Source organism: Ixodes scapularis, unplaced genomic scaffold (assembly GCF_016920785.2).
Source record: "Ixodes scapularis isolate PalLabHiFi unplaced genomic scaffold, ASM1692078v2 PGA_scaffold10__122_contigs__length_95168666, whole genome shotgun sequence".
In the NCBI taxonomy this organism is placed as follows: Eukaryota; Metazoa; Arthropoda; class Arachnida; order Ixodida; family Ixodidae; genus Ixodes; species Ixodes scapularis.
The window spans coordinates 53794552-53810548 of record NW_024609836.1 but is presented as its reverse complement, the minus strand read 5'-3'; the positions used below and the strand labels follow the sequence as shown (position 1 = coordinate 53810548).

The 15997-nt window shown below is 39.9% G+C and overlaps 1 protein-coding gene across 1 annotated transcript; it reads left to right on the top strand.

The window, feature by feature from the left end:
- Nucleotides 1-569: 569 nt before the first annotated feature.
- Nucleotides 570-12921, top strand: LOC121834856. The gene is made up of 5 exons (XM_042288751.1): nucleotides 570-593; nucleotides 1704-1761; nucleotides 3998-4066; nucleotides 9012-9074; nucleotides 12555-12921. The coding sequence occupies exons 2-5, from the start codon at nucleotides 1716-1718 to the stop codon at nucleotides 12698-12700; spliced, it is 324 nt and encodes a 107-aa protein (XP_042144685.1). The 5' UTR covers nucleotides 570-593; nucleotides 1704-1715; the 3' UTR covers nucleotides 12701-12921.
- Nucleotides 12922-15997: the final 3076 nt, after the last annotated feature.

The window sequence follows — 15997 nt, the reverse complement described above, 5'->3', positions numbered from 1 at the left end:
GTCGCTGCTAATTTTTTTAAACCCAGATTTTCTTCTATATACTTGTCGGTACATTTCGCAGAACAACGGATATGAGCAATGTCTCCGACCTAGAATTTCGAGCTTACGCAATTCCATTCGTGCTTTCGTGTCGGCCCCATCTGTTTTCGCAGAAACCGCAGGCATGTGTCGTAGTTGCTATATGCGACTTTATTTGAGCAGTTAAATCTCCGCTATACTCTCTGACTCATTCGTTTTCGGCGATAATTAAAAGATTAAAGATGGTTTTTTTTTCACAGTAAGTTTTTTTTTTTTATTCACTGCTCCGTCCTCCCAGATTTTGAAAAACGCTGTAGCGACGCCAATCCATTTTTTTTCACCCTTGCGCCGATATTTCTTTGTTTTATCGGTATCGCAGTTCAATCACCACGGCGCCCGCTGCATTTCTTTATTTGTTTCAACCACTTGTAACGCATATAATCACTCTTAACAATTGGCGCTTGACTGCAAATGAACATGTGCAAAACGTTCGTGAGCAGTATAAATGTTTAAATGTTTAATGCCTTTATGTTCAATTACACTCCTTTACTGTAGTCTACTCTAGAGAATATTAGGTGAGTTCAACTCGTATCAATATTTTTTTTATTGTTGAGTCATGTCTTGTTTAAATGACTGGCCACCAAACTTCTGTTGTTGTTTCCTATTTTCTGCTTTGTATCATGGTATTCTTCGCTAGCTTAAGCCATACATGTGTTCCAAGTTTACCAGAAGAAAGCATTAGTAAATATTAAACAACTTTTTTCAAGATTCATAAACGACAGCTAAGAAATGTTATTTTCAAAATAATGATTCCATTATTAAACCAATTTTGAGCGCGTATTCATTGTTAAACGAACAAACAAACTAATAAGACGCAGTACTTGCGCAGAGGCAAGGCCGCACTGGAGCTCCCCACAAATAATAACTGTTTTTAGTATGGTGTAAGTTGTAAAACCTGAAAATGGGTGGAAACTGCACAACTTATATTTGAAAAATTACGCTCCACTTTCTTAACCACAAATTTCACGCCACCTATTGGCGGCTTGTATTCATATTTCGTTCAGAAAAGCACTGCTGCAATGGAAATGACATGCGTGCCTTTGCTCAGCCAGCAAGCAAAACCTTTAGCTTTAGAAACGCCAAAACAAAACAGAAAAAGAGTGAAACTTTCCGGCTAACTTCTGGACTTCTGGAAAGTTTTGTGTTCTGCAACCCTAAAGCTTACTACACTGGTAAGGATTGTCCGGGACACTTGTTGGGTGGCATACCCATCTCACTTTCAGCCAATAAAATGCATTTATTGTCCTGCTGTTTACAGAAATGAATGACCAAATTCTTAAACACACTACTCTCTGTTGTAGGGTTTTCAGCAACATTTCAAGGACCACAGTATAAACCAATGTTCTGGCATCTTTTCAACGTAAAATGTGCCTGTTGTGAAGTGTAGAGTTGCATTCTGTAAACCTCGTACCTAGTTTATTATGACACCTTTTTGGCGTGAAATGTTTCACCATTTACAATCCAATTCATGCATTGACATATAGACGCATTGTCAGTTATGTCTAAACGAGCCACTCAACGATTCGCTCCATAGCTTGGCAAGCAGAATTTGTGTTCATTCTTGACAATGACCCAAGAAAAAGGTGAACGCAATCCTTGTGCGTGTGGTTCACTCTTCCTCGCAGCTGGCTGCAAAAATGCAAGTTCTTGGAATTTGTATCCCGTTGATCTTTATGCTAGTCGGTAAGTCTAAGTATAATACATGTTTTCAAAACAATGAACAGTTAATTACGTCCACTATATTGTTTTATACCATAAGCGTATCACAATGCGTTTGTCTGAATATTTTATCAATGATCGGAGCTACATGCTTTTAAATTAGTAGTCTAAAACTTCTGATTATCCACCAAATTGATTTTATACCTAGGCCATGGAATGCGTCTTAAACCTAGCGGGTAATAGAAATATAGTTCGCGACGTAAACGTCACCACGACACCTTTTCACATCACTTTGCCAATTTACAAAGTTAATTTAACTGAAATTTTGCTTTCTTCCTTCCATTTATGCATTAGGTTGATACTACGATTAGTTTTACCTTTATATTCAGATTTTAAAAGTTATGGTTTACATGTAGTTCACTTATTCAATATTTTATTACCAGATTTATACTATTTCTATTCGGGAACAGTAAATTCTGAAACATATGGCTCCTTAACTTAGCCGACGGCGTTACAGCCGTATAAAATCCACTTTTTTTTATAAAAAAGCAATTGATAACTGATTTTAAGACTAAAACACATGTTGCGATTTTTTATTGACTATATATTTCATTGAAATCATTTCAATCGTAAAGCTGTCATTGGGTCGCATCCGATTTTTGCTTAATATCCTGCGTCTCTAAAATAGACAAGATGTTCTTAATTTACTCTTATCCGCAACATAAAAGCGACTTTATACATATCCCATATTTGACAATTGACCCTTATATCTTTTTTCTTTAAATTCCAAATCAGTTAAAAAATTAATCATACGTTTTTCTAGTTCAAAAACTGCTAGTCTTAAATTAGACTTAAATATAAACCCTCCCCGCCCCCTCCTTTAAAAAAAGTGGGAATACATAAAATAAAATTTGGGCAAGCCATTCTGTTTTAGGATAAACTCTAAGCAGCGAAGTGCGCTATGTGCTTAGCAACATAGATTTCATTCTTTTTTGTAATCAATGTTTAAAAGTAATGAGTATATTCCAAAATACCTAGTCTTAAAACTTGAAAACAAAATCACTTTTTCCATTGTGTTCATTTTCCCCTCCAGTCTTCGTCTCACCATCATGACAAAGTTACATCAACCCGAATAGCACGAGAAGCATTTAATGAAGAACTATCATGGCATTTTCCCCGTTCAATTTAGTGGTGAATCTATATTGAGGTGGCGTCAGTTTTCCCGCTAAACATAGCGCAAAAATTCACGTTGCGTGACCACGTGTCGGGGCTTCGTCACGTGACCACATCATCTGAGCTCAAGTCACGTGATATCGATTTCTACGAGGTTGTTCAGTGAGGTAATCGTTTTCACTGTAATCGTTTTCACTCAGCACAATCTGTGCTATCGGTCTTCGTTGGCAGGAACAAGCTTGTGTATTTTCCCAGGTGTTTTCATAATAAGAGTAATTTTATCAGATATTAAAGTTAAAATTCTTTAACAAACAAGCTGCTTATGAATTTCTGAATTAGTACCATTCTGATAAATTAAAAGCTGTGCAAGGGTTCACTTTTGGAAACAATAGTGAATAAAAGCTTCCTTGCGCAGAATTAAAAAAGGGGATCTTTTAAACCGGCAGATCGGACGCGTACCGTGAGCATGAAAATAAGTTAAATTGGATCATGTTTAAAGACTCAAATATGTTTTGTCCAGATGCTAATTATATGGCTGCCAATTAGCATTTGGTTTCACAAATTTGACATAACCAACAGATTACGTAACCGTAAGCTAGTCTGCATTGTACTTTGCTCACAAGCATTCCATGGTAAGAAAAAAATATTACAGTAGTAACAATTTTAAAAGTTACTAGTTAGAAATTAGAAATTTTTATGTCTATTTACATCTTAAGGCTATGTTAATTTGTAGAACTTTACGACCCTATCAAATTTCTGATTTCGTTTTTCGCGAAACATTCCTTATCGTAACATAAAGTGCGTTTTTATTTCAAATATAGTTTTGTGAGAATACGATGGTTCAGTTTTAGAACATTTATTTTGTTTCTTTCTTGCTTCTGAGTATATAAGTAGCACTAATTACATATTAATTTCTATTTCAACTAGTTTAACTAGTTCAAGAGCTACTGCAGCAATCCATACTCTTGGCTCTTCGTGTCAAATGATGTCTGCTTTTCGTCCACCTGTGGTGCCGGAAAAAGAAAAACTTGCAAGCTCCTAAATAATGTGCCCTGCCTAAACTTGTGTTTTCATTTATTCTCGGCAGCTTTTGCGACAGCAGCACCAAAAACATATAACACTGATGCGATGGATGACAGAGTTGACAAAGAAGCACGTAAGCATGGCTCATTCCTAACAGCTAAATGCCTGATAATGTTTTGCTTATTAACTACACTGAAATTGATATGCAATATAGTTTCAGCGCATAGGTTCCATTGTAGTTTCTTATAATGTATGCCCAACATTTTACGGGCACCAATAGCTTAAGACGCGCGGGGTGTGGTTCATCATGTTTATGGTTCTTGGTTTATGATTTTTTATCGACTAATTTTATATTTTCGTTGCTTGTCGAGCAATAATAGGGTGCTAGAGACTCGCGAGCACCTCCCAGGCAGCTCGAACCATTGGGCCAACATTGACAATGTCTTGGAAAAAAAGGGCCATAAATGGTTCATTGTGTCCTCTCTGTAACCAACATTGGGAATGTCTAGGGCAAATGAGGCCACGATTGGCCCCGCTTATCCTCTCTAGCACCAATATTGGGAGTCCATTGGAATTCCATTGGACAAATTAGAAACCACTTCTAATCTGGTGCCAATGAGCTTCCGAAGTCGCCCAATATTGGAGGGTCATTGGCGCCCAGCGGAAAAATTGGATACATCTTTCGGTTAGGTGTCAATAGGCTTCCAATGTTTTCCAATATCGTGCAGTCATTGGCACACAATAAGATAAATTGGACACCATTTTCAATAAAGTGCCAATGGGAATCCAATTTTGTCAAATATTGGGCAGTCATTGGCACCCGATTGGATAAATTGGACACAACTTCCAATGAAGTGCAAATAGGTTTCCAATGTTTTTCAATATTGTGCTATCATTGGCACCCCCTTGGATAAATTGTATACACCTTTCAATGAAGTGCCAATGGACGTCCAATGTTTTTCAATATTGTTCTATCATTGGCACCAAATTGGACAAATTGCACACCATTTATAATAAAGTTCTGATGGTCGTCCAATGTTGTCAAATATTGAGCCGTCATTGGCACCCCATAAAATAAATTGGGAATCACTTCCAACGAAGTGCCTTTTGGTTTCCAATGTTGTCTAATATTGGTAAGTCAATGGCACGCCATTAGATAAATTGAATCTCATTTGAAATAAAGTGCCAAATTGCTTTCAATCTTGTCCAATATTGCTTAGTCATTGGCACCACATTCGATAAATTGAAGTGCCAATGGGCTTCCAAGGTTTCTAATTTACCACTTCCAATGAAGTGCTAACATGACTACAATGTTGTCATATAATGGGTAGTTATTGGCACCTTACTGGATAAAACGAATACTACTTCCAATGAAGTGCCAATGAGCATCCAATTCTGTCAAATATTGGGAAATCATTGGCATCCCTTCGGATTAATTGAATACCATGCCATTCCCATGGAGTGCTAACGTGCTTGGAATGTTGTCCAATAATGGGCAGCTGTTTGTACCCCACTGGATAAATTGGATACCAAGGTATATTAGGTTTTCAATGTTGGAAGATATTGCAAAGTCATTGGCATTCCTTGTAACAAATAGCATAACGTTTTCAACAAAGTTTGTATTGGGGCCTAATCTCTCTCGCGATTGGAGAGTCATTTGCATACAATTTTATGATCTAGATACCCTATTCAATAAGCTATCAAAGGATTTTTATAATTGTACAAGATAGGTAATTCACCGTATGCACTGAATCACTCTGTTCTAATTGCCTTAAAATGTTTAACTATACTCGAATTTTGTTGAGTAACTTAGATGAAATATTTAAATATACTTATAAGTTTGCACAGTAATACAAATTCACAAAACAACCGGGATCTCAGTGCCCTTGTGGCCGTTCGATATTTACGACATCAAAAATTTTGTGAAAAACTTCAGTTAAATACCGTGTCAATACCGGACCAATTTAATATGCTGCATCGACGTTCCCCCGAAACATGTTCGGATCTCTAGCTTAAGCGCCAACCCGTTTGCTCTAACCTATGACAAAACTAGGTAGGACGTTCTGTACGCCTTCATATTTTGTCGAAGACTTGTGGCCTAAACGCGAAGGTAGTTGCGCCATAAGTAAATCCGAAACCCCGCTCTTCACCGCAGCGCACACTCGAATGTCTCTCGCGAGTTCCAATGAATCTTTCGAAATTTACCCCAGCAGTGAAAGACTGGTCATTTTTCCAAACCGATGAGTGCGAGCTGCTTTTTTTTAAAGTATTTGATGCCCATATGAGTGCATTCTAATTACTTGGCGCAGAAACTTATATTTTAGGATGTTTAGAATACGTGTTCAACATTTCTCAAAATATACACGCCTTATCCTATGCATTTTTACCGATCGCGTTATAACTATTGTGAATTTCACGGTGAATATAGCTATAACTGCCACGATGAGACAAAAATCTGTAACCACCTCAGCAACGGCCTGCAAAATTGGTATCTCCGGTTTGCTTGTGTCGGCGTGATTGCGTTATGCGTAAGTTTCTTATAATTTTATGTAAAATGTGCGTGGCTCAAATAGCAAAGAAACCTCTGACATGGTAGTAGGAAGGGCTAGCTTAAACTTGGAAAACGTAAACGTGAAAAAAGAGACAGAAAAAGAGACAGATATACCGCGTGACTCCCATCTATGGTTTAATACATTTTCCATTCGTGAGCTTAAACTATCTGCTTCATATATCTTCTTCATTATGAAATCCACATGCAACCTCAGTTTGAAATGACCCGCACTTCTACGGGCCATTTTTACATTCCATATTTAATGTGCGGCCCTTAAAATAAAGGATAAGAAAACGAAACAGACAGTAACGACTCACGAGGAGGGAGAAGTATTAAACCATAGTTCGTAATCCAGAGGCATCTATGTCGTTTTTTTCTTAATATTTTTTTACGTTTTCTTCTCCTAAGTTTATGCTGACCCTACCTTAGTAACATGCACCAACAAGCTGTACTCAGGCCCGTTACTCAGCTGCTTTAACTTAAACCGGAAGCAATGATTCCTCTCCGTAGCGAGCACAAATGTTCGACATCTGTATTTCATGGGAGCATTTCACCTTTTATAATTTCAAGTCATAGCTCCGTGAATGTGAAGAAGCAGACTAGATCGCTTGAACTTCTCTCGACGGTCTCCGATGCACACAGTCGAGCCCCGCCGAAAGGTGTGTTTGGTGCTGATATAAAGATGTGGCGCAACATGTAACAATTGCGATATGTCATATCGGTGGAGGAAAATCAGAGATAATCGTCGCGTAATCTAACTTCTTTATTTCTTTATATGTGTTGCGGGTGTTATCTGCTGAGGGGCCGAGAAAAAGGCATCGTGCCTGACTGCTACCTTGCCCCCCCCCCCTCCCCCCCCCCAAAAAAAAAGTTTAAGAGCTCAAAATTACATACATAGTATAGATAGTAAAAAATAACAATACATCACTTGTCTCGTCACGTAGAAGGAGCATCAATAATTCAAAATGCACACGCTCTCAAATGCATGGCAGTATAATCATGATGTAATATTCCTCAAAAAAGTATATATGTATATAAACAGCCCAATCTTAAACTTGATGTGGTGACACTGCCGATACACGAGGGGAACACAGAAATAGACACCAGCTCCTTCAAAAAGAAAAATATTGAACAAAGGCTACACAGAGCATATAACAATAATAAATACATTTATATCATTAAATTATATTAAGATTACATCATTTAAAAAAAACTAAAATGCGATATCACTGCAAACAACGGATCGCCTAAAGTCCTGTTTTAAGCTAGGAAATTACAATGTACTTTTAAGTTAACGCCGGAACTCTAAGACACACAATGCCCAAAATGCAGGGAATCTGCCGGAAACGCGTCTCTTGCCTCTGCTTATCTGCTTTCAATGACTTGTGGCTCGCACCCTCGATAACAGCGACGACAGATTTGGTAGCGCAAATTGACCTTCAACATCAGTGTCCGTCGTAAAAATTTCAAGCAGGGTGTTGTCATTTTTTTTACGAGAACGGAAACAAAACTTCATATTTCAAAAGGTAGCGTGCACCACAAAAATACGGGTTTGATAAAAATCGGAATTTATAGAAGGAGGAGTCGTTTTTGCGCCTGATTTTATAACTAACCTCGTTACTTAAGCCACCATCTGTAATTGTATGCATACTCTATGCAGGGTGCTGGGTTTTAATTCAAACGGTCCTTAAAAAAAGAAAGGATTGAGATTAAGACTGGCGCCGTCTTCATCAAGTACTTATCAGGCTCGGTGAACATTAAATGAGGGGATAATCGTCATGGTACGTTGGCTAATTAACTAGTATCCGTTAATGAACTTTTTAAACATTGGGTTTAGCGGTCATGTTGCGATAGAACTACTGGCGGCCACTACTGATAGGGACCAAGCCAATTAAGAAAAACGAAAAAGTAATACATTTTTAGAAATTATGTTATCTGTTTTACATTCCTAGCCCGACTTCGAAATTGTACACAAATAGAGCTCCGCAAGCCCTGCCCACTATGGCGCTAAGAAGAGCGACGTTGTTGTTTCAGTCACGTAGTCACATGTGTCGTCGGCGCAACCACCAAGAACGCCCTACCGAGATAGTGACGACATGACTGAAACCACTACGTCCCTCTTGCACGCATTATTATGAACAAGGCTTGCGGGGCTTTTTTTTACGCACAAGTTTTAAATCGGGCTAAAAATTTTAAATGTATCAATTAATATATTAAATCTATTACATTTTGTATTGATCTGTGCTCTAATAGTAATTGCTTATAATACTGCAATTGCAACATGACCCCTAAAACAAATACTTAAAAAGATTACTACCGGATATTAGTTAACTGGCCAAATTACCATGCTGGTTATCCCCTCGTGTTATGTCCTCTGAGCATTATCAATACACTCAAGACAACACTAATCACACTCTCGGCTCCTTTTTTTTATTTTTTCCAATTAAAATTAGACCGCTTGTATGTATTATGTACCTTAATGGTCCGTTCTGTCCAGACAAATATATCCTTTTTTTTTTTTGAACAGCGTCTTTGGAAGCAGTACCCGGAACCTACACCGGTAATGGAGTAGAAGGCCGAGCTGGAGAGGGTAAGGAACCATCCAACTTTTGAATGCCTAATATAAAATTGGTCACAAAATAAACAAAATTTAATAAGTACATTAGTTTCAGTACCCGTTCAGGATTATTTTAATCACTGAAAAGGTATGCTCTAAACTTGAGAGCGCAATTCCTGTTGCCTTTTTTATCTACCGCGCCACATAACATTTTTGAACCTTCAGAAATATGTGAACCATTTCTATATAGAACTTTTGTTAAAAGGAAAGTGAAATACTTCTTTCAAAAATTAAAGTAGAGGTTGATTCTAGCGTGTTTCTATCTCGTGAATCTTAAATATTACCTTCAGTTTCCTCTAAGACGTAACAAAACGCGAGAAAATACAAAAAACCTCAGACCAGTCGTGACGGAATAAAAGAATCTTTCAGCCATCCAAGCGCTTGTCGTTCGAAGGCCGCGCTGGCAATTGCAAGCCTGCCAGGTATATTCACCCCCACTGGTACGGACGTTACGTCTTTTGCTGCCCTTTTCAAAATAGCAAGAGTTCACGTGCATAGCTTTGACAGGCGCTGAAAATGCGCGAGAGCAGAAATTTCGAAAACACCTTTCGTGACGTCACATTCCGTTAAGAAGGGCCTTCAACATTTCTTTTGAAAGGCGTTTTCTGCAGCATCCATGCACCAAATTAAAAAATAATTTGAATATTTGAGATCCTGGAGGTCAAATGAAAATGATATAAATGCGTGTCCTCAAATACAAAACCGCTCCAGCATTCCCTTTCAACTTGCGCATATTTTGCCGCTCGTGCCATACCTAAGGTGTCTCAGTAGGGATATAGTCGTTACCTATTATTATAAGTGATAAAGAAGTTCACGGAGCGTTTTAGGTCATGTAGCGCAAAGTTAAACGTCGATTTAATTTTGCATTTAGATGAGTTACATTCATCGACGTACTATTTCTATAGTTATATTTCTTAATAGTGGCAAGAATGTCTTAATCTCTCTATTATGCAGCGGATACAACTTACACTTTAAAGAAAGTTCGGTCTAATCAGAAAGAAAAAAATTTCCTTTCCACTAATACGGCTTACAACAATGCATCCCTACACTTGACCCATTAGAATATGCTTCTCGCAGCCATAGCAACAATTAGAAACACTGCTGGTTTTAGAACTACAATTACTAACTTGTTAAAATTTATTTCGTAGTGATTTTGCTTTTTTGACTTTTTCTTCTTTTTACTTTAATAACTATATTACTTTGCTTCACGCTTCTCTGTGTGTCTTCAGTCCTGAGAAAAATTAAGTGAGATCAAATTAAATAGAAAACGTACGGCCGAAGAGTATCCGTATTTACTGGAACAACATAAGTAACCATACACATTTTCAAAGAATTTGTGCCAATACAATTGAGCTCTGGGAATAACATTAGATTCATTAGTTTTCTAAAACACGTGACCTGACTTTTCCGAAAACAATATTTTCACTACACTGCTTACGTGATTCAAGGTGTATTTATTATCTAGGTCAGCTTTACGAAGTCTAACACGTTCAGAAATAAATTGTTACATAAGAACGGCTAGCACAAACGCTATGAATTGAACGCTTCTCACTCGTTTATTTTAAAATACTGGTTATCTCAGCATGTGAGAAACAAGACAAAAGAACGAACAAAGTTGGTACAGAAAACTTGGAAAAAGCATCCTTAGAATTAAATATGATTATTACAGAAAATGCTGCCTGTTACACGAATGCTTACAAAACACACTTATTTTTTGTCTAATTTGATGTTAAGATCTGTTTTTTAAATAAACCAAACAACTTTATTTTTCCTTGCATTTACTTTTGTTTCTTGTTTTATCGTAGCACAATTTGGCTTTGCCGGTGGCTGTGACATTATCATACACATGATCATGCATTTGCGTGCCTATAAGCAACCCATTTTTTATTCAAACATACTGCTGCCTTCGCTCAGAAACGAGGCAAGCGTGTGTTGTCACATGTCGTAGGAGAGGCGGAAAAACATGTTTCGATATACACTATACCTTAGTATGATACAACGCAAAGGACATTGCGGGATAGAATGAAATGATACCATATTACGGTCAAGCACGTATTGACATTTAACGTAGGAAGATAGAACAGAATGACAGCATCGAGAAGAAACAACATACCCGTAGCAAGTCGAGATTAAATGCTCTATAAAATTGAAACTCTTGCAAATTTTAGTGTTTTTATAAACTGCGGCCTCTTTCGGCAGGTGGTTTTGTGTTTCAATGGTAATAGGTTACAAAATATTATATTGTGTGACGTTTCTTCTTTTTAACGCGATAGCGTTGAGGAGCTCGTAATACGAGCTCCTCAACGCTATCGCGTTAAAAAGAAATCCGGAGTCGGCGTCGGCGGGACTAAAAATCCCATAGTGCAAAGACAAGTCAAATTTGGGGTATTTACGTGCAAAACCATAGACGTGCATCTGGCACACCCCAGTGGAGGACTGCGTATTAATTTGAACCACCTGGGGATCTTTTGACGTAAAACCAAAAGCTGGGTTATTCGGCGCCTTCTCCGCAATAAGCCTCCGTCAGATTGCGGGCACCTCGGCCCGCGATTCGAACCCGCCATATGGGGATCTGTAGGCCAATGCTCCCGCCTTAGAGCCACCGAGGCGGCTCCCATAATGCAACGCGCGCAGCCACGTGCGACGTCACGTGTTACGTGACACGTGACGTGTCGCGTGTGACGTCATATGTGGCTCCGCGCGCTGTAATATTGGATTTTCGCGCAAACTTTTGCGGAAAGTATTTACATCAAAATTCAGCGAAAACTGTTTCCGACATATTTAGCGGAGCTAACTTTCGCAGGTTGTTATGGTAATGACGAAACAGCCACGTGTGACGTGAAGCGTCACGTGACATTACGTCACACGGGATGTCATGTGACGCCACGTGACACGTGACGCTACCGACTAGACCACGCACACACGCTTGCATGACTTGAGAACGAGCACGGGTTTATGTGTGAAGGCTTTGCAAACGGGCCCGATAACGCTGTCGTGTTCCACTCTTAAAGGCCGACGACCAGACCCGAGATTCTGCAAGACAGAATATCCTCCTCACTATGGGGGAGGAGAAAACAAGCAACGGTGGACAGGATAGAAAGGGGAGAGGGGGAAGCGGGGGAAAAGTGGAAAGCGCGAACTGGTCGTCCGTCTTTAAAGGCGGTGCTTTAATTTCCCTACGTTTTTGTTTTTAATTCCTTCAAAATTCATTTAAAGCGCGCAGACTCTACCAATACATATATTAATAAAAGGAAACCTGAAAGTGTTTATTAAACTATGAAAAGCTAATGAAACATATATGAAATCGGGATCTTCCATTGAAAAATATATATTTCCGAATATTTAGAAACGTACATTCAAAACTATTCTCCATAACGTTTTGTGTTAGATGTTTGTTTAATGGCGGAGATTCTTACATTCTGATATATTTTCTCCTCTGTATTCTCTTGGCAGGGAGTATGGATGCAGAGGCCGTTGTCGAAAAAATATTCCAATGGGCGAAGAGCATGAGCTTGGTACCCATACAAGTTCCGAAGAATGTGTACAATTATATTATGGAAAATATTCCTATCCTTGGCCGTTTCATCAAATCTGCTTAGGAAAATATCCACCGTATATTCAAGTCATTCGTAATATTAGCTTTGTCCAAAGCTACGTTTTGTTTTTTTTTTTTTTTTTTTTTGCCTGGGTTTTGGGGGATATTGTAATAAAAGTGTTTAATGTGGACTTTCAACCAGCTGTTCCGAATCTGCATTTTATTAAGTTATCAGTTTGTATTTTTTGCAATATCAATAAACAATAATTTTTTTGCGGCCTGGCACCTCTGTCAAATGGTTTGAGCGTAAATTATTCATTTTACATATGGATAATGCTTTTCTTTTCACTGGCTGTATGGTGTTTTCACGTTTGTTGACCATCTAGATGCTATTATTCAGACTATGTACTACACTTATATAAGTCATTTAAATATCTAGTCACGGTGTTTTAATTACACAGACGTAAGTTGAGCCTGCACTTTTTGTTTCGTTAGACCCCCAATAAACACTTCCCAGTACAAATTACCAACGTCCAACATCCTCAGGTTCTCCTAGAAGATGTGGAAGTCCATGCACGAAGCTTTAGCGCTTCTTCATTTGGAAAACTGAGGGAGCCTTTATGGACAAATGTTCTGGATGAGAAACTATCGACATGAGGCTGCAAAGGAAAGGAGCCTTCCCAGTTTGAGGCTCCTCTCCATCGTCGGCGCTTCGCGATGACTGGTGCCTGAAATGCGTCTTCAGTGGTCTGCTTACCACGTCCTAAAACAAGGTCCTTCAATGCCCCCTTGTTGGAATCATGGAAGAGTCACGTTGTCGCCGGCGGTGACCCTGGCAGTGTCCCACCAGCGCTGGTGAAAATGGCCTCGCAGTTCACGGAAGCCTTGAGTGCTAGAAATTGGAACTTGGAGACGGTAGCGACACTCGCTTTAAGTCGTACTTTTCTTTTTCCGCAATATTTCGCACCAACTACCGGGATTGCGACATCCTACAACATGACACTCCAACTTTTGTCACTTGTGACATTATTATTTGCCACTTCGGAACCACTTCTGATGTATGGGGGGGGGATAGGAAGCAAAACACCCCAATCCAAGACGCGTTCCAGGCACGGTAGCTGTACATAAGCTCGAAAAACATACTGGTTTCAAAATAACTACAAGTAGCTTTGTATTTCACTTGTGTGAGGTACTTCCAAGGGACGTGCGTGTCACAACAAGGGAATTATATCCGATACTTAACAAATGTTTACCATAAGTTACAGATCCCAATCTATTACTATTTATTTGTGGCACTCCAAGTATATTTTTGTATGCTGTTGACATTTTACAGCGCAGCTCTTAGGGGCCCGTTTCCAGCCTGAGCGGCGTCGGCGTCGCCGTTGGCGTCGCCGTCGGCGTCGCCGTCGGCGTCGGCGTCGCCGTAACCGCGCCCCTCCCTCTCCTCCTCCTCCCCCTCCTCCTCCTCCCCTCATTGTCTGGTATGGTTCGGGGGGGTCACGTGACCTCGGGGGGAGAGGGTCACATGACTTCAGCGGGGGGTCACGTGGCCTCGGGAGGGTCGCGTGACTACCCCCTCCCCTCCCCCCCCCCCCCGAGATCACGTGGCCCCCGCGAGGGGAAGAGGAGAACGCAGGGGAGCAGGGAGGATGAGCAGGGAGGATGAGCATGAGTATATTGGAAACGCAGTTTCCAATATACACCACGGTTTTTCCCCAATCAATAAAATTTCAACCCTCCAAAATATTTGTCCTCACTCTATATTTCAGAGCACAGCTTTCACGCGACCCTTTCCGGCTTGAGCGGCAAGGAGGAAAGCAGTACGAAGGTGGAGGAGGGGGGAGGAGAGACGAGGAGGCGGAGGCGAGGGGAGGGGAGGAGCTTGAAGGACGAGGAGGTGGTAAAAGAGAGGGAGGGGGAGCAGGAGCGGAGGAGGACTAGCAGGCATGATCACGAGGGAGGAGGAGGAATATACCCTCCACTCCTCCTCCTCAAGAGCTGCGCTTCAATTCGGCGTTACAGGAAGTTGTAAACGGCTTTCACTTTTTTTTAAAGTACTAAAGCTGCTATAATAGTTCGCATTTTAAAGGTGTGTGTATTTCGGTTCGGCTTTCCTGTCGATTGACGGTGTTCAATCAAAAATTAGTACGTAATATTCATTTCCTTCCGTTCGACCAGATGTGAGAGGGGTAATGTTGAAGTGCCTCCCCTAGCACAATCAAAACCAATTACAAACGGCCAGACCGGTTTTCAATAACAATCAACGTACGCACTGTGCTTGTTTGAAACCGAAACCAGAGCAGCATTGCATGGTTTGACGTCGGTCTCAACTGCGACTTGTCCTATATGCCACCTTGCATCAAAGAGGTGTATGCTTTCGGGATTATTCGTTTTATAATTGTTTTATTTAGGAATATATGGTTATGAGTGACCTAATACCCGTGCCACACGGGCAACTCTAATGCCATTTACAACGAATGACATTTGAATGATCGGCCAATCAGCGCGACACTCCGAGCGTGGGGCGTTCCACGCGCGACAGATCGCGAGCCGATTCGTCGATCACACGAATCTCAATCGTTGTAAATGGTATTCGAGTTGCCCTGTAGCATGGGTTTTAGTTCAAGCAGTGACGTAACTGGTACCTTTATCGACCACACCTTTCGCATTGCGGCATAAATACTATTTTGCATGCATGAATAATAAACGTATTGGCGCAACCCTTAGCTCATATATTTCTGAAGTAGCACGCCTAAAGTTTGCGAAACCTAGGAAAATTCGGAGATCTATTTTTACTTCCCGACAATATTAGGCCCAACTGAGGAGTATAGTGAATGCCATTTCATTGATTAGGCTAAAAACTTAAGACAACATTGGTATTTCAAATCGGTTCACTTGCACTCCGTTCGTGTACGATGCAGCTGGATGAGTGCTGAAAATAAGCCTCCCATCATACTCATTTTATAAAATCTAAAATCTCGCTTTTTTTGCTGAGGTTAGTTACCTTGCGACTTATGAAACTAGTGACCAAAGAATATTACATCTCGTAAAATGTAAATATAATTGAAGGTATGTGTAACGTTGTTCATCTAAGCGAGTTATAGCGTATCTGCCAAGAGTTTTCTGGGACAAATAAAAAAATATTAACCATGATGATGAGGAGAATTTCACAACGCTTCGTTAGTCTCCTTCAGGAATCGACAAGTATTGCGGCAGCCAGAGAAGGAATCGACAAATATGAGTGGGTTCGGTAACTTACAGGGGAAAAGGGAAAGCAATAAAAACGACCGTCTGCGTCTTTTGGTCTTCTTCCTTTTTTGTCTTTCCTTTTAATTCCGAGAGGACATTCCTCGAGATACCA

Excerpts from the sequence above, each read along its gene's own strand:
- LOC121834856 (XM_042288751.1), top strand. The coding sequence starts at position 1,716 with ATGCAAGTTCTTGGAATTTGTATCCCGTTGATCTTTATGCTAGTCG. Across the intron at positions 1,762-3,997 it reads GTTGATCTTTATGCTAGTCG|CTTTTGCGACAGCAGCACCA; the intron begins GTAAGTCTAAGT and ends TATTCTCGGCAG. Across the intron at positions 9,075-12,554 it reads AGAAGGCCGAGCTGGAGAGG|GGAGTATGGATGCAGAGGCC; the intron begins GTAAGGAACCAT and ends TTCTCTTGGCAG.